This window comes from Camponotus vicinus, unplaced genomic scaffold (assembly GCF_025532165.1).
Source record: "Camponotus vicinus isolate PSW18456_S1 unplaced genomic scaffold, iyCamVici1.0 SCAF_6, whole genome shotgun sequence".
Classification (NCBI taxonomy): Eukaryota; Metazoa; Arthropoda; class Insecta; order Hymenoptera; family Formicidae; genus Camponotus; species Camponotus vicinus.
The window spans coordinates 7961512-7982484 of NW_028141978.1; the positions used below are offsets into that span (position 1 = coordinate 7961512).

The 20973-nt window shown below is 26.1% G+C and overlaps 2 protein-coding genes across 2 annotated transcripts; both read right to left on the reverse strand.

The window, feature by feature from the left end:
* Positions 1–333: 333 nt before the first annotated feature.
* Positions 334–8533, reverse strand: LOC145973057 (aminopeptidase N-like). Its single transcript, XM_083102219.1, has 12 exons — positions 8327–8533; positions 6247–6730; positions 5643–6119; positions 5330–5513; positions 4909–5059; positions 4387–4468; positions 3532–3893; positions 3085–3362; positions 1965–2143; positions 1447–1800; positions 1293–1362; positions 334–500 (listed from the first exon to the last, which is right to left on the reverse strand). Exons 2-12 carry the CDS (start codon positions 6708–6710, stop codon positions 375–377), a joined length of 2727 nt encoding a protein of 908 aa, XP_082958345.1. The 5' UTR covers positions 6711–6730; positions 8327–8533; the 3' UTR covers positions 334–374.
* Positions 8534–11146: 2613 nt separating this feature from the next.
* On the reverse strand, positions 11147–19487 carry LOC145973197 (aminopeptidase N-like). Its single transcript, XM_083102431.1, has 12 exons — positions 19475–19487; positions 18766–19252; positions 18162–18638; positions 17840–18023; positions 17370–17520; positions 16859–16940; positions 14245–14606; positions 13798–14075; positions 12754–12932; positions 12177–12533; positions 12020–12089; positions 11147–11346 (listed from the first exon to the last, which is right to left on the reverse strand). Exons 1-12 carry the CDS (start codon positions 19485–19487, stop codon positions 11206–11208), a joined length of 2781 nt encoding a protein of 926 aa, XP_082958557.1. The 3' UTR covers positions 11147–11205.
* Positions 19488–20973: the final 1486 nt, after the last annotated feature.

The following is a 20973-nucleotide window of genomic DNA, read 5'->3' on the forward strand; positions in this document are numbered from 1 at the left end:
ATGTAATACTTATTATAATATGTATATATATATATATATATATATATATATATATAATATATGTATATATGTATATATAATAAATATATATATATATATATATATATATATATATATATGAATTTATAATAAATATTACGTAAATGTGTAATTCGTAATTATATTTATATAAATATTAAATCTTTTGAAAAGGCTAACATATGTAAAAATAACTTAAAATATAATTAAAAACAATTAAAGAATTATTAACAATTATATGAAAATAGTGATTAATGTGTGTAATAGTGATTACATACGTAAAATTCATATATTTTAAAACAATTATACTATTTTCGGTTTCTAAATAGTTTATCGCGTTATAGATCTTTATATTTTTAATCGATGAATAAAGATTGAAGAAATTTTGTCTGTCTTTCGATCTCTGACCAGCGTGTTTCTATCTTACGTTCAACATCCGAAAATATTGATTGTTCAACCTTCTCTTTAATGAATTTTTTTATCTAAAAGATATTATTTTAAGTTATCATCAGTAAATAATTTCGTAAATATTATCTTATTATTATGTAATCAAAATTTCATTATTGACAGAATTATAAAAAATATGTAGAAGATTGTATATAAAATATATAACATATACAAATTGTGTGTTTTATTCGCTGTTACAAACTTCTATGGTAGGTACAGGAGCTAATATTGAACATTTTTTGATAATAAACTTATGTTTGCAAATTTATAGTTTTAATGCGATAGCAAATAAAAAATAATATTTTCAGTCTAGCGCCTTGATGAAGACAACCTATCGAACGCTACTACGCGCGATAGGTGCATACCACAGTCCTGCACAGGCTGTGGACTAGTCGACTTATGAGATCTATTTTCCTATACACTGGTTGAGAGGCAAAGGAACTGTGTGTGCAATAGAAATTTTTTTTTATATTTTTATTTTCAAATTATTGTTTTATTTTTTATTTCAAAAAATGTTTCAAACAACAATTGCCCAAAATGAGCTAATTTGTCGTTGTATGCATGGCAACGTCGGATGTTTCTGTTGATCTTATCAAAAATTTAACATCTCTAGCAAGGCTCTGAACAATATGAAAATATCATTTTTAAATCGTCGCGTTAAAATTATAAATTTGTGAACATAAGTTTACTATTTAAAAAATGCAACTTTAGCACTTCTACCTATCATAAGTGTTTATATCATCGACCTTGAAACAATATATTGCAAAAAATAAATTTTATAATAAAAATTTAATGATAAATATCGAACTTTTATTCATTAAAATTACCTCGCCCAACTGTGCCTTAGAATACACATTGTTAATTATAACAGTTAATACCGCCTTCGCAATTACTGTCCTGTCAGAACAAATAATGTATTTATAATTAATATGTACAATAAATTTTCGTATCTATGTATTTTGAATTATAAAATATCATTACCGAAAATATTTTACGTCTCTGAAATTATTTAATATGATTTTATGCATATATTTAGTATTTTTGGCAAGAGTAAAAAGAAAAATATTAGCATATAAGGCTTCAGCTTGCTCTATCGATTTGGATTGATTATAAGATAGATTGGTCTTAAAGTTATGCCGAAGAGTTTCAAGACTAGCTGGTAATTTTAGCTTTAAGTAATGGAATATAATTTCAAAATCTTCTGTGTAAGCTAAACATTCTAAAATTGTGTAATCAATTTTTTTCATGGAAAAATTAAAAGTTCTATTCCATGTATTAAAACTTGATAGTTTCAAACCATTACAATATGTCCACCTTTTCCATCCAGGCGAAAGTCTACAAAAGAAAATCCGGAAAAGAAGTAAAAATATTCTAGCGAAATTGTGCTAATTATTCTAATGTTACATAAATAATTTTTGACGTAAAGTCATAATTAATTTCTCAAACATGCACATATAAAAAATATCCCTATAAAAATCAAGTATTATAAGAAGAATTACTTGTTTTTTTTTAGATTTATCAGATGCCATTGCAATTGTCGATATGCCGTCATTTTGCATATGTTATCATTCATAAGACACTTCCACTTTGCGAGTTCTTGCTTTAAACATTCAGTATGATCATCATTGCTATCTTCGCTGAACAGATTCCATCTTAATTCAAGCGACTTTCGCACTTCCTAAAAAAAACATCTTTTTATTTAATTTTTTTATATTATTTAGAAGAAGGAATATAATATATATGCAAATATATATGTATATATGTATTTTTATATATGTATATATGTATATGTAATATGTATATATGTAAATATGTACTTTTAGATAATTTTATTTTAATAAGTATATGAAACTTTATGGCATGAACCATTACAATTTTCAAATTTACCGATCATTTATTCGAATAACTGTTTACATATTTTATATCATTTAAATACATGCATTATTAACATGTATATATTGCTCTGTATACATTGATGTGCCGATTGATGAATTTGCTATATGATCCTCTTTTTTCAATGTTATATATCACACACAAATATGTTTTAAATGTTGCATATTACACAAAAATATCGGTTTTATAAATTTCAAATTTGTAAATTTTCATTTTTCATAGAATAGATATTTAGAAAACATGTGTTAGATAAACATGTATAGATAAACATGTGTTGTATAGAATGTGATAAAATTGAAAATATAAATAAATTTCTATAAAATATTTTATAAAGTTTTTAATATTGCAAATATTTTATAATGGAAGAAAATTAATATAAAAAAAATAATTGTAATTGTATTCTATAATTTTCTAAAATTAAATATAAATTATATCATTCATATTATAAATTCCACAATATTAATATTACAGTAAATTAGCAATTCGAAAAGTTCAAAATTTAAAATGTAATTATTAAATTTAAAAACATAAGCGTCTTCTGAAATTAAATTTTTGTCTTTTTTTAGCAAAGAAGGAACTATATAATTAAGTTCAATTTTTTCAATTCTCTACATGAATATAATGTTTAAAGAATTATTTCACTGTCGGTATATCGATATATGAAATCACGATTATGATATGTATTATGCATTGGCATAATAGAAAATTTCTTGATTTTGTGTTTACCTTAAATTCAGGATGAAATTCTAAGAATGCGACAATATTCGATATAAATTCAAAAGCTTTGATCATAGGATACCATGCTATATAATCTTCCTCTTTTCGTAAATAAATAGCAAGTTCCCAAAATACGGAGAATTCAAGTTTCTTCTCGATCGCAAAATGGAATGCGTCATCGATAATTTGCGCTCGATTGAGAACATGTATATTTCTGTATTCTTCAGAATTTAAGTATCGCGCAATTTTTCGCCAATTCTCAGTATCATAATTGACACGATAGTATCCTATTATAAAACAAATTGCTTTTGTACATTATTAGGTACTTTGAAATTACATATATTAATTCAACATATTTCGAAATGTTAAGAATATTTCGATATTACATCAGAATATTGAAATTATACATACAATATGATACATAATAAAAATATAAGTTTATCATTCACTTTTTACCAGCTTGTTGTAAGTTTAAAATGATCCATTGATCTTTCTCAAGGAAGAGTTCAATTTTTGAATTTGATGGTATTAACCAAATATTTGTCCAAGTTATGGTAAAATTGGACTTCGATTTCGTAGTATACGTAATAGGTATATAATATTGTTTCTCATCCAACTTGTTGTGAAATTGTGCTGATATAGTTACAATATTATTAGAATAATTTCGCATCACCTCCAACACGGGGAAACATCTCTGCATGGCCCACGAATGAACTATGTTTTTCACATTAAACTGATATTCGGAATCCCATTCATCTATGATACTTTGCATAGCATTCCATAAATTATCGCCAGTTTTTCCTATAGACTCAGCGTAACTATAAGATTTAACATGATGGTAAATGTTAATAATGTTAAACACTATGTATAATCAGCATTATAAAAAAGAAAATAAAAATTTACATAATTTATCTTCGTATTTGTATGTATAAAAATTAAACTATAACTAACATAGAAATATTTAAACTTCACAATATAATTTTAATATACATAAATAATTATTTATTAATGTTATTTTTATACTATCCGCATCTTGATAAAACTTGTTTTTCCAAAGATTACTCAGTTTGAATTCTTTATAATTCGGAAATTATTAATCTCTCTCTATCACATATTCATGAAAAACTCGAACTGAAATTTACTCGAGAAAAATTCATAAATATATAATAACAACATAAATGTGACTCTTAAAATATCCATATTTTTTAAACAATAAAAGGCTGCATATTGTCAAACTTATTATATCTATATTTAGATTTTCTTTTCCTATACAGTATACATACATATATTACATTACAATATAATACTCACTGATTGTTTAAATATATGTTGAGAGCTTTTGAAAATTTGTCATGCGATAATATTTGTTCTAACATGCGCCATAAAATGGAACCTATGATTATTGAAATTTAAAAAAAAATGATTTAATAAATTATAATTTAAAATACTTTTCGTAATACATAAGTTTTTAAATAGCATTTAATTAAAACTAAATTTGTAACAAAGTTTGCAACTAATTGTATCAATTATATAGTAAATAATTAAGTATATGTAAAAAAATTAATTTCAGTATAGTAGATAGATATTTACAGTTATAATTTAAAAATTATATGATATTATGCAATTTAATAAAAACTATACAAAAAAAAGAAGTTAGTTTTTAATTTTACATGTTCTTTTAATACTGTCATTGCACGAAATATAATAAAATATGATAATAATAATAAAGTTAAATTACAAATACATTTATATGTTTATAGTTTACTTATTTAACTTTTCATGAAATTAACTTTCAGATGTTTAAAATTTATTTATTCAATGTTATTTACATACCTTTGAAATGAGAAAGAGAAGGATATAAATAATTTTTCAGGTAACTATTATATTCTACAGCACAATTGATAACGACATAAGGGTTTAAGTCGAATAATTCGTGTTGAATTTGAACTACAAATAAATCCATTATCCGGGAATTTGGTAAAACCTAAATGCAATTCAATATAATCAATCTATAATTAATGAAAAATAAAAGACTTGAGATATATATATATATATATATATATATATATATATACAATTTGGCTTTACACACACACTAATTGCTTTTGTTAAAAATAATGTTTGTTCTTTCCTCAAAAATTTAAATATAAATACATACATTCCTTATTTTTTATTAAATTTCTTTGTGTAGAATTATGAAAACTTAAAAAATTTGAACAATCATATTTTCTTTATATTTAAGAAATAAAATAACCTTATCGATAATATTTGTTTGGAAAAATATAGTAAAACCTTCGTTTAACCATAATTGAAACCAATAAGATGGACACAATAGATTCCCAAAATATTTTTGTGTTATCCTACGTACTATTGAAGGTGCAATTATCATTTTGCGTGCGGCAGTATCCAATTCTTCATTATACGTAATATCTGTTTCTCTAAAAATCATTATACTAATATATATACTGTATAAATGTATGAAAAATTTCGGATAATAATATAATTTTTAATTAAATACCTTAACTTATTTTATAGAATATATATCTATTTATAATTATATATATTACCTGTAAAAGACGAATCCCAAAATCTGTTTGACTTCGTCTTGTAAATTCGAGATTGCAACATGATCCACTTTACTTTCAGATGAACCAAGGGTCTCCTCAACGACATTCTCTGAATGATGCCGATATATATAATTTTTCAAGTACATAGTAACATTTTCAATAACATATAGCGCAAATTTTACATGCGGTATTAGTTGTGGTCTGCACCACATGCTAACAGTCTCATTCAAGTTGATCCGATGAAAATCAAACACCATAAATGCTACATTAATTATGAGGATTGAAGCAGTCTTGTTAAAATATGTCCACACATTATCACCATCTGCCGGTCTAGATTCTCGTATCGGCATATTCGACAAAGCTCTGTACTTTCGATAATGCTTTATGGAAATGTCAAAAGTAATTCTTAATCCGGGCTTATTCCAAAACGGAAATATTTGCTGTTCTTTTGATTGGATACCTGTTGTGATTAACCACCTGCCACATTTTAACGATATGCTTTAAATAATGGTTAACTTTGGACAATTATAAGCGCGGAATGCGTAAAGATAGAATTTGTTATTTCAATATCATTTTATATGATTTCATATATTTTTTTACTTACTCTTTATCCCCGTTTATGTAAATTCCGAAAGAGTCTTTTACGATATTAATTGGAATTTCAACCCTTATGTATAGATTGTATATTCCAGGCAACAAGATATTTTCGCAATTGAACACGAATATATTGTTTTCATAATAATTTGTTGATATGTTTTTACAAACATTCATTTCAATGTCATTTTGCGTTAATTTCAACGTCCTTACATTATTTATTGGGTCCAGCATATGAAAACTTATATTTTGTGTTGCATGAATAATATAAATAGTAATTGTGCAGTCACAAATGAAATAATCGTTGACTAATCTTAACTCCATGTTATAGTGTAATGGCATTATATAAGTTGATAATTTATCGATTAATGCACTGCGTCGTGCGCTTTCTGATGTTTCATTAATAGAAATTATTGTTGCCACTGTAGCAATGTATATTAGACTACTACTTAATAAGAGTTTTATGAATGTCATGTTAAATTTCACTCGGATATCTATAAAAACGTTTCCTTATTAGAAACAAGGTACACAGAGTGCAATTCAATTGACTTTTGTGTGAAAAAGCTTCAAGAGAATTTATATGAATTTTTAAGAAAATAAGATTTATATAAGGAAAGATACAACACAATTCAATTTATTTATAAGTAAAAGAAATCATTAATAGAAAGTAATTATAACTTAATGAAATGTTATATTAGATAATTTTTTTGAAAATGAATATTGGAAAACATAAAGAACATGTTTAGATAATTCCGAAAAGAACAAACAAAGTAAACAGTAATTTTTATTTGTTTATTTCAAGTTCAGTTTCATCTTTACGATTTCCTCTAGTGCAATTACATATTTCTGTGTTTTTCATATTCTAGTATTCTATATATATAACAAGTTTTAACAACTTTAATCTCTTCCTTACATATACATGTTAAATTTTTAGAAGCATTAAAATATATGAGAAATGGAGAGATATTTTCAATATAGCGGATATTATAAATGGATTGTATGTTTATGTACTAACATGTTATCTTCAAAGTTTATATGTCTCTCCTAATATTAAGTGAGAGATGTATTAAAAACGAACGAACAATAAACATGTACCAAAATAAAGTTTATTTGAAACTTAATTGATATAACAATTCGGATCAAATATGAAGAAAAGACGATATTAGTATATGTCATGTCACATTCATTTTTTCGGACAAAATATTCATCTACTGCTCGTTCCTCATTCACGTTCATTACATATTTAATTTAAAATGTTCTATTTAAGTAACATTAGAAGAGAACATTGGCTTTAGACATTCATTATAAAAAAGATATTTTAAAAAACGAAATACAGATAATATTAAATATTTTTAATATAATTTTATAGCTATGGTGTAAAATTAAACGCATATAATAATATTATAACGTCAATAAATACTTGACTTAGATTTCATATTTTCTATATCAAAATATGATTAAATGATGTTATTACAATATATTAATATTTTAATATCTTCTTTTAATATCTTCTTATTAACTACATGATTTACAAAAGATAAAAATAATTGTAATATAGAAATATGTGTTTTGAATATTGAAAAGGAATGTCTTTTTTAAGAAATAAAATAGCTCATTATTCAACGTATTTTTGTATATATATACAGGGTGTCCCTGAGCATGTGCTCACGCACTTGTGAAGAGGTAGAGCGCAGTAAATTAAATAAAGAAATGGTGATATTTTCAACTTTTGATTCCGACCGGAAATAGGCCATCCGGATCGGAAGTTGAATTTTTTTGGGGGAATATGGTACTTTTTATTACAGATTCGAATTGTACGTGAAAAAATAAGAAACTTTTGTATCAAACGTTTTTTCTGAAAGTGCCTCTGTCAATCTTAAAATTGACCTTCAAAGTAACTATGATGAATTTTCAATAATTAATATTTCTATTATTATTACAAAAATCGTTACATGGAATAGGATTTCTTTATTTAATTTACTGCGCTCTACCTCCTCACAAGTGCGTGAGCACATGCTCAGGGACACCCTGTATATTCAAAGAAAAGGAGATTTATAAGTATTTTATTGTAAATTTATCTAAAGTCTTACCCTACTTGTTGAACCGGACGTTTAAGTTAAGTTTAATTCCAAATAAACATTCGACAGCAATCCTATCGCTTCAAAAGGTTGTTATAAACTGACGGCACTGTCGGCATACCTGATAGTAAATACAAGATACATTGTGTGTGTGTGTGTGTGTGCGTGTGTGTGCGCGCGCGCGCGCGCGTCATGTAAATATTTCACACACACCTTGATTATATGTGTATATAACATAGGAATATTTTACATATTGATAAAAATTAATATGTATATATTTGTTTTTATATGCTGTCTTTTTGTATACATTCTTTGTATTCCGTTTTCATATTTAAAGTTTTTATTTGTAACGATCATTTTTCTGGAACGTTCGCAAGATGAAATTAATTGAGAAATCGCATGTACATTCGATATATAAGATAAAAATATTCTACATTTTACATTATATCTTTATCTCTTTTAGAAAATTCCTGAATTTAATACAAAGTCTAGGAATGTACAATAAATAAAAAAAAAGTTGTCCATATCGTAAGAGTTGTCATTAAAATATTCGTATCATTAAAATATTTTACACTATCGTTTCCTATTTGGCATTAATTTGTACGCAAATTAATATATTCGATCATTTAATCGCTATAGAGGCTGAAAATCCATTTTTTTACATAGAATTGATTCTAAATTATTAATTATAGAAATTAGGGATAGCTTTCATCATGCATCGTCATGCATAGTAGCCACAAGATAGATTTATAAAATTTCGATTACAAATCAATTAGTCGTTATAATATAAAGCAATATACAGTTAATTGTGACATTGACGGAATGATTTAAATGTCTATAAAATTTTCAATAAATTTAAATTGCACATTTTCTGCTTTTAACTCAGAACAACTAAGTAATAAATGATTGCAAATAATAGTATATTTATTCCCTTGCTTAAAAAATGTTTATTTAATTTTTCGAATTTCTTAATGGTTTATTTTTAACAGTGAAACGACTAAGCAATAAATAGAGAAATTTTTTTATATTAATGCATAGAAAACAATATTGACACAGTAATTAAATTTCTTCACATCGTCCATTCTAGTACGCAAAAATTGTAGAATGGTTTAATATAAGATGTTGGAATGCTGAAAATGCTCGATAACATTTGATAGAGAATTTTACATTATGACGCAATAAAATTTAGTTACGAATTTTTAATAAATATGTATAATATTTTTTTAATTTCTAAGTGCTTACTGCTGCTATTTTTCTATTCAGTTATGGCTCTGAAATATGTACTATGAATTTTCAAAATAGCTTTGTGAACGTCGATAAATTTATACCAATATTATGAGATCACTTATCGATTATATGAGAAGAGAATAACAAAAATTATATTAACATGGAGAATGAGTTTACACATATTAGCTACTAAAAGAGCGAAGAATACATCATGAGAGAACTGACAAATATAAAACATCGTAAATCGAAACACACGATATCATCGAATGAAGTTTCCAGCATTTTAATTTATCGGACTTTACATGTATATATCTAAAATCATTCAGAAATAAAATTACGAGTGATATTGTTGAGTTCATATATTAATGTTTTTTTGCATGTTCGAAAAATGGGCGACAATCGGAATGTTAATGTTATGGTTGAAATATTTGTCCCATACATTGACATATTCATCAATTCAAAAAACGACATTTCTCTCGCTATGATACTCCGAGGCGTGATGTCTATAATATTATTTCTTTAATTCCGGAATGTTCAATTGCGAATTATAAAACCATCTGATTATATATTTTTGTATTATGGCAAATACAAATGATAAACGGATTTCAAAAACAAGATAATGAACATTCTTATTTAATATATAATAAAAATTAATTGCTTGTAATGATTATGAAAAATTAATTGTATTCTATGTTATTTCTTGAGCTACTTTAATTTCATGAGCAATAAACGGGTCAGCAAAATGGCTGTTTATTTTGATGTTGTACTTCTTAGCAGTGTTCCTTCAGCAAAGAAGAAAAATTAAAGAAATCTTAATTTACATTTCTCCATTCTTTGTTGATAACTTCTTTATTTCAAAGATGTGAGGAATATTTGTCGTCTTTCAATTTGGTCCATTTTAATTGAAGATTAAAATTTATAGGTTTATAGAGCAAGAAACATTTTCTTTCTCAACAGATCATTAATATTTATAATGATTTAACCACACACAACTTTGAATTCGAATAAGTGTTACTGCTTTGGTCGATTATTGAAAAATACACGATAGATGCAGTAATAATAACATATTTAATTGAGTTTCCTATATAGGGCTAAATAGTTTTGTATTATATAAGCATAGATTAAGAAGAACATCATTTACAAAGATTATAAAGTGTAATTGTTTATCTACTTCTTTGTCTTGGATTAAATTAAAAATTATAGTGGTAAATATTATATAATAACGAGTAACAAAAATATTAAGTTTGATATTTCATCTATATATTTTAAGTTTAATACACATATTTGCTAAATTTAGTTAATACTGAATTTTAATATTAAGTAAAAATATTTAAATATAATTAATTAATGTTATAAATATATACATATGTACATGTATATATATATATATATATATATATTTATATGCATATACATTATATATACATATATGTATTTATAATAAATATTATATAAATATAATTAACTATGTACAAATATTAAATTACAAAAATGCTAATATATGTAAAAATTACTTAAAATATAATTAAAAACAATTAATGAATTATTAACAATTATATGAAAATAATGATTAATTACATCAATTCATATATCTTATCCAAAACGATTATGCTACATTTTTCTTGGTTTCTAAACAGTTCGACACACTATAGATCTTTATATTTTTAGTTGGTAAAAAAAGATTGAAGAAATTCTGCCTGTCTTTTGATCTCCGACCGACGTATTTCTATCTTGTGGTCAATAACATAAAGAGTTGCAAAGAGATACCGGAAATCTTTAATCTCATTTCTGATAAATTTTTTTATCTGAAAAAAATGTTAACAAGTGTCATCAATAAATGATTTTGTAATTGTCACAGTATTATACAGGCAGAGCTTCATTGACAGAATCATGGAACAAGGTATATAGAAGATTGTGTATAAAATATATAACATACAAATTGTGTGTTTTATTCGCTGTTACAAACTTCTATAGTAGGTATGGGAGCTAATATTGAATACTTTTTGATAATAAACTTATGTTCGCAAATTTATAGTTTCATTGTGATAACAAATAAAAAGTAATACTTTCAGTCTAGCACCTTGATGAAGACAACCCATCGAACGCTACTGGTAGGTGTGTAGCAGGATCCTGTACGAGCTATGGGCTAGTCGACTTATGGGGCCTATTTTCCTATACACTGATTGAATGGCAGAGGAAATGAAATAGAAATGTTTTGTTATATTTTTATTTTAAAATTATTGTTTTGTTTTATTTTAGAAAATGTTTCAACAATTGCTCAAAATGAGTAAATTTGTCGTATGCACAACATCGGACTATATTTCGTACATAATAAGTTTACTATCACAAAATTCAATTTTAGCATTTCTAATCAGCAAAAATATGTGTAACATCGACTTTGAAACAACATATTGTAAAAAATATATTTTATAATAAAAATTTAACGATAAATATCAAACTATGATTCATTAAAATTACCTCGCCCAATTGTTCCTCAGAATACACATTATTAATTATAACAGTTAATACCGCCATCTCATTGACTGTCCTGTAAGAATAAAATAATACATTTCAATAATTAATATGTACAATAAATTTTCGTATCTATGTACTTTGAATTATGAAATATTGTTACCCGTAATAATATGTAAATTTTCTGAAATTATTTAATATGTCTTTAAGCATATATTTAGTATTTTTGGCAAGAGTAGAAAGAAAAATGTTAGCGATTAAGGCTTCAGTTCGCTCTACCGATTTGGATTGATTATAAGACAGATTGGTCATAAAATTATGCCGAAATGTTTCAAAACTAGCTGGTAATTTTTCCTCTATATAATTGAATATGATTTGAAAACTTTCACTGTAAGCTAAACATTCTAAAATTGTGTAATCAATCTCTTTCATGGAAAAATTAAGACTTCTATTCCATATAATATGATCTGGCGTTCTCAAACCATTACAATATGTCCATCTCTTCCATCCAGGCGAAATTCTACAGGAAAAGAATCCAAAAAAGAAGTAAAAATATTCTAGCAAAATTGTACTAATTGTTCTAGTGTTACATAAATAATTTTTGACGTAAGTAATAATAAATTTCTCAAACATACACCCCAGCAAATACCAAGTAACATTTATATAACTGTTATTTGATGTTTGCTGGGACAATTTAAAAAATATCTCTATAAAGTATCACGTATTATAAGAAGAATTACTTGTATCTTATAGGATTTATCAGATTCCATTTCAATTGTTCATATGCCGTCATTTTGCATATGTCATCATTCATAAGACATTTCCACTTTGCGAGTTCTTGCTTTAAACATTCAGTATGATCATCGTAAGTATCTTTGCTGAACATATTCCATTCTAAATCAAGCGGGTTTCGCACTTCCTAAAAAAGCATCTTTTTATTCAATTTTCTTCATATTATTTACAAGAATGAATATAATATATGTTCAAATACATGTATTTTTACTAGATAATTTTATTTTAATGAGTATATGAAACTTTATGGCATGAACCATTACAATTTCCAAATTTACCGATCATTTATTCGAATAATTGTTTACATATTTTATATCATCTAAATACATGCATTATTAACATGTACATATTACTCTGTGTACATTGATGTATATATCGATGAACTTGCTATATGATCTCCTTTTTTCGATGTTATACACAAATATGTCTTAAACGTACACATCACGCACAAAAACCGGTTTTAAAAATTTCAAATTGGTAGATATTCATTTTTTATAAAACGGATATTTACAAATAGATTAATATGTGCTATATAGAATGTGATAAAATTTAAATTTAAGTCAATTTGTAAAAAAAGTATTATGAAGTTTTTAATATCGCCACAAATATTTTATAACGGAAGAAAATTAATATAAAGCAAATAATTGTAATTGTATTCTATAATTTTCCAAAGTTAATTATAAATTATATCATTTATACTATAAATTTCACTATTATTCAATATTACTTATTTCAATATTAATATTACAAGAATATAGCAAAAGTTCAAAATTTAAAAAATGTAATTATTAAATTTAAAAATATAGGGGTCTTTTGAAATTAAATTTTTGACTTTTTCTGGCGAAGAAGGAGCTATATAATTAAGTTTATCTTTTTAATTCTCTACATGAATCTGATTCTTAAAGTATTATTTCATTATGATATATGAAATTACAATTATGATATGCAATTATGCATTGACTTAATAGAAAATTTCTTGATTTTATGTTTACCTTGAATTGAGGATAAAATTTTAAGAATGCTACAATATTTGACATAAATTCAAATGCTTTGATCATAGGATACCATGCTATATAATCTTCCTCCTTTCGCAAATAATTAACGAGTTCCCAAAACACGGAGACTTCAAGTTTCTTCTCGATCGCAAAATAGAATGCGTCATCGATAATTTGCGCTCGATTGAGAACATGTATATTTCTGTATTCTTCAGAATTTAAGTATCGCGCAATTTTTCGCCAATTCTCGGTATCATAATTGACACGATAGTATCCTATTATAAAATAAATTGCTTCTGTCCATTATTAGGTACTTTGAAATTACATATATTGATTCAACATATTTTGAAATGTTAAGTATATTTCGATATTACATCACAATATTGAAATTATACATACAATATGATACATAATAAAAATATAAGTTTATCATTCACTTTTTACCAGCTTGTTGTATGTTTAAAATGATCCATTGATCTTTCTCAAGAAAGAGTCCAATTATTGAATTCGATGGTGTTAACGACATGTTTGACCTAGTTCTGGTAAAATTGGACTCCGATTCCGTAGTATACGTAATAGGTATATAATATTGTTCCTCATCCAACTTGTTGTGAAATTGTGCTGATATAGTTACAATATTATTAGAATAATTTCGCATCACCTCCAACACGGGGAAACATATCTGCATGGCCCACGAATATACTGTGCTTTTCACATTAAACTGATACTCGGAATCCCATTCATCTATGATACGTTGCATGGCATTCCATAAATCATCAGCAGTTTTTCCTATAGACTCAGTGTAACTATAAGATTTAACATGATGTTAATAATGTTAAACTCTATGTATAATCAGCATCATAAAAAAGAAAATAACAATTTACATAATTTATCTTTGTACTTTTATATATATAAAAAATTAAACTATTACTAACATAGAAATATTTAAACTTTACAATATAATTTTAATATGCATAAATAATTATTTTAATTTTTAAATAAATATATAAAAGGAATAAGGCAATAAGAGCCAGCGCAGGTTTTTTGCATGTATATTATGTAATGATTGATAGGTTTACAAATCATGCAATCATTTCTTCGATTACATTAAATATTTAAATGACGCGAACGTTTCGACCCTTTTTTTGGGTCATCTTCAGCGCAACGAATTAAAGGAATAGAATACAATGGAACAAGATAATATGAACTTTCCGGTGTTAATTAAATCCATCGAGGTCGAATAAAAATAAAGAATTATCGCACATCTTGTCACATTTGCCGTGTCATAGGTCGATCGAAGCGTTAATAGGTCTATAAGACAGAAAGACCATAGATAATAATAACGACAAACCTGTCAGGTATTTTACAGTGCCCCTTTTACCATCAGTCTCAGAAAAATTCAGTCATATGGTGAGAGGCATTGATAATGTCAAAATTTCTTATTTTAGTTTTAATAAACTAAATAAGTTCATTAAAGGCCATAAAGATCCTCTACCGAAGACGGTATCGAGAAATGTAGTCTATAAGATCGATTGCAATGCGTCCTACGTAGGCCAAACAGGCAGACAACTGCTCTCTAAAAGTGAATCAGTGTATTATCACTGTAATCAGTGCTATACTTATAACTGTTTATAATCAGTGAGTATTTACTGTTTTTCAGTGATAATACACTGATTCAGTCTAGTGAAAGTAGTATATATACTATTTTCACTAGAGCGAATCAGTGTATTATCACTGAAAAACAGTAAATACTCACTGATTACAAACAGTTATAAGTACAGCACTGATTACAGTGATAATACACTGATTCACTTTTAGAGAGTGCATACTAGAATCGAAGAACACAGGAAACATATAACCAGAAATACTTCAAGTCACTCTGTTATTACGGATCACAGGTTGGGTTTAGGCCATGAATTTAAGTGGGATGAGATTAGAGTTCTAGATAATGAACCAATTTTTCATAAGCGCCTCATATCAGAAATGTTTTTTATAAAAAGACAAAGTAACAGTTTAAATTTACAGACTGACACCGAATGCTTACATCATAATTATATATCAGCTTTAAGCAAGCTTCCAAACATTTAAAGTTGTCCTCGACTGTTTACGTTTCGTTAGTACATTGTGAGTCGTTTATCAGTTCAGTCGAGGATTACAATGTTCAACTGCTTTCATCGTGTTGATTACATCCATTTAATCTATTTGATTTTACGTTTTGACATCTATTTATTTACATTGCACATCGACCTACTGTGAGTTTTCATTACCCACTTATTCCATTTAATATCACAGATTGGAGTGTTCGGGTTGATCACCTTTTAATCATTGACTTTTAGTTTTAATTTTTGGACTCTAACATGGACCAACTCATACCTCTTTGGTCTTTCAATCATGGAGGGGATCGACCTATGACACGACAAATGTGACAAGATGTGCGATAATTCTTTATTTTTATTCGACCTCGATGGATTTAATTAACACCGGAAAGTTCATATTATCTTGTTCCACTGTATTCTATTCCTTTAATTCGTTGCGCTGAAGATGACCCAAAAAAAGGGTCGAAACGTTCGCGTCATTTAAATATTTAATGTAATCGAAGAAATGGTGCATGATTTGTAAACCTATCAATCATTACATAATATACGTACAAAAATACCTGCGCTGGCTCTTATTGCCTTATTCCTTTTATATATTTATTTAAAATTTTTAGAGCCATATATTTATTTTCTTAGTTATTTTAATTTTTATTACAAAAATTAAAGTAATTTTTATATTATCCGCAAATTGGTAAAACTTGTTTCGCCAAAGATTGTTTAGTTTGAATTGTTTATAATTCGGAAACTATCAATCTACCACTTATTCACTATAAAAAACTCGAATTGAAATTTATTCGAGAAAAATTTATAAATATATAACAGGATATAAATGTGACTTTTAAAATATCCATATTTTTTAAACAATAAAAGGATGTATATTGTCAAACTTATTATATGTATATTTAGATTTTCTCTTCCTATACAATATACATACATATATTACATTACAATATAATACTCACTGATTGTTTAAATATATGTTGAGAGCTTTTGAAAATTTGTCATGCGATAATATTTGTTCTAACATGCGCCATATAATGGAACCTACGATTATTGAAATTAAAAAAAAAATGATTTAATAAATTATAATTTAAAATACTTTTCGTAATACATAAGTTTTTAAATAGCATTTAATTAAAACTAAATTTGTAACAAAGTTTGCAACTAATTGTAACAATTATATAGCAAATAATTAAGTATATGTAAAAACATTAATTTCAGTAGTAGATAGATATTTACAGTTATAATTTAAAAATTATATTGTGTAATTTAATAAAAACTATACAAAAAAGAGAAGTTAGCTTTTACTTTTACATGTTCTTTTAATACTGTCATTGCACGAAATATAATGAAATATGATAATAATAATAAAGTTAAATTACAAATACATTTGTTTATAATTTACATATGTAACTTTTCATGAAATTAACTTTCAGATGTTTAAAATTTATTTATTCAATGTTATTTACATACCTTTGAAATGAGAAAGAGAAGGAAATAAATAATTTTCCAAGTAACTATCATATTCTACAGCACAATTGATAACGACATAAGGGTTTAAGTCGAATAATTCGTGTTGAATTTGAACTACAAATAAATCCATTATCCGAGAATTTGGTAAAGCCTAAATGCAATTCAATATAATCAATCTATAATTAATGAAAAATAAAAGACTTAAGGTACATATACAAACTGGCTTTATTAAGTGCTTCTGTTAAAAATAATGTTTGTTCTTTCCTCAATAATTTAAATATAAACACATACATTCCTTATTTTTTATTAAATTTCTTTATGTAGAATTATGAAAATTTAAAGAATTTTAAGAATTATATTTTTTTATGTTTAAGAAATAAAATGGGAGATTTATACAAATATTTAAATGTTTTCTGTAGTCAACTATTAATCGTTTTAACAGTGTATTCATGCATTAGAAATAAAATAACCTTATCGATAATATCTGTTTGGAAAAATATAGCAAAGCCTTCGTTTAACCATAATTGAAACCAATAAGATGGACACAATAGATTGCCAATATATTTTTGTGTTATCCTACGTACTATTGAAGGTGCAATTATCATTTTGCGTGCGGTAGTATCCAATTCTTCATTATACATGATATCTATTTCTCTAAAAATCATTATACTAATATGTATACTGTATAAATGTATGAAAAATTTAATATAATAATAATATAATTTTTTAATTAAATATCTTAACTTATTATATTATAGAATAAATATATCAATTTTTAATTACTTATACTACCTGTAAAAGATGAATCCAAAGATATCTTTGACTCCGTCTTGTAAATTTGAGATTGCGACATGATCCACTTTATTTTCAGATGAAACAAGGGTCTCCTCAACGACTTTCTCTGAATTATGCCAATATATATAATTTTTTAAGTACATAGTAACATTTTCAATAACATATAGCGCAAATTTTGCATGCGGTATCAGTTGCGGTCTGCACCACATGCTAACAGTCTCAGTCAAGTTGATCCGATGAAAATCAAACACCATAAATGCTACATTATCTATAGAGATTAAAGCAGTCCTGTTAAAATATGTCCACACCTTATCACCTTCTGCCGGTTTAGATTCTCGTATTGGCATATTCGACAAAGCTCTGTACTTTCCATGATGCTTTATGTAAATATCAAAAGTAATTCCTAATTCGGGCTTATTCCAAAACGGAAATATTTGCTGTTCTTTTGATTGGATACCTGTTGTGATTAACCACCTGCCATATTTTAACGATATGTTTTAAATAATGGTTAACTTTAGACAATTATAAGCGCAGAATGCCTAAAGATACAATTTGTTATTTCAATATCATTTCATATGATTTCATATATTTTTTTACTTACTCTTGATCTCCGTTTATGTACGGAGTTCCGAAAGAGTCTTTTGCGATATTAATTGGAATTTCGACCCTTATGTATAGATTGTATATTCCAGGCAACAAGACATTTTCGCAATTGAACACGAATGTATTGTTTTCATAATAATTTGTTGATATGTTTTTACAAACATTCATTTCACTGTAATTTTGCGTTAATTTCCACGTCCTTACATTATTCATTGGGTCCAGAATATGAAAACTTATATTTTGTGTTGCATGAATAATATAAATAGTAATTGTGCAATCGCAAATGAAATAATCGTTGACTAATCTTAACTCCATGTTATAATGTAATGGCATTATATAAGTTGATAATTTATCGATTAATGCACTGCGTCGTGCGCTTTCTGATGTTTCATCAACCGAAATTATTGTTGCCACTGTAGCAATGTATATTAGACTACTATTTAATAATAGTTTTATGAATGTCATGTTAAATTTCACTCGGATATCTACAAAAACATTTCCTTATTAGGGTAAATGTTTACTATAGGTTACACAGCTCGAAAAATTTTTATTTTCACATATATTGTAGAGAATACATTCCTAAGTAATACACCGTTTGAATTTTGCAGCGGTCTCTTTTCGTTTCTGAGATATGCACTTTTGAAGTTTCATACTTTTATGTCATCTTTTCGTTGTATCCTATTTATATATTTACATTTCTTGTTTACATTTGTTCATCATGGTTTCATATTATATTTTACTTGTATGTTTATATTTTTTTGTTTACGTTTGCTATCTCTAATTATTATTCTAATATAAATATTCTAATAAAAAAAAAGGTAAACAATTTAAATTTATATAGAATTTAATACAATTTAATACAATTAAAAAATATCACAAATGTATGTGTACACACACACGCGGGGGGTCTTCGACCCCCCTCCCGCAACCACCCCACCGGTAGGCAAGGTGGACCTCGTTTTACAACTTACAGCATATATCCATTGTGATTGAACGCTTCGCAATGCGTCCCCTACCGGCGGGGCGGTTGCGGGATGGGGGGCCGAAGGCCCCCCTTGCACCCCCCGCGTGTGTGTGTGTGTGTGTGTACACAAACATTTATATTTTTTAATTGTATTAAATTGTATTAAATTCTATATAAATTTAAATTGTTGGGCCCATTTTATGCATAATTACCTATATTTCTTCTTAAACATACATGATGTGGTAAAATTTTATATTCTATTCATGAAACTTTTTTTGTTAATAACTATTTAATAAATAACAAACGGCTAAAACCTTTTGAAAGTTATTCAGAAAGATAGCCTCGGTATGACCAAATATAAACAGAAAAATATAAACATATTTAGAATGTAACGAAAAGATGATATAAGTATGTATAAAATTTCAAAATCGCAGGAACGAAGAGAGACCGCCGCAAAATTCAAACGGTGTATTACTTAATACTTAGGAATGTATCTTCTACAACATATGTGAAAATAAAAATTTTTCGAGCTGTGTAACCTAAAGTAAACATTTACCGAACAAACAAAGTAAACGGTAATTTTTATTTGTTTATTTCAAGTTCAGTTTCATCTTTATGATTTCTTCTAGTGCAATTACATATTTCTGTGTTCTTCATATTCTAGTATTCTATATATATAACAAATTTTAAAAACTTTAATCTCTTCCTTACATATACATGTTAAATTTATAGAAGCATAAAAATATATGAGAAATGGAAAGATATTCTCAATATAGCCGGATATTATAAATGGATTGTATGTTTACTAACATGTTATCTTCAAAATTTATATGTCTCTCCTAATATTAAGTAAGAGATGTATTAAAGATGAACGAACAATAAACATGTATCAAAATAAAGTTTATTTGAAACTCAATTGATATAACAATTCGGATCAAATATGAAAAAGAGACGATATTAGTATATGTCATGTCACATTCATTTTTTCGAACAAAATATTAATCTACTGCTCGTTCGTCATTCGCGTTCATTACATATTTAATTTAAAATGTTCTATTTAAGTAACATTAGGAGAGAACATTGGCTTTAGACATTCATTATAATAAAATATTTTAAAAACGAAATACAGATAATATTAAATATTTTTAATATAATTTTATAACTATGGTGTGTGTAAAATTAAACGCATATAATAATATTATAACGTCTTATAAATACTTCAATAAATACATAAATACGTCA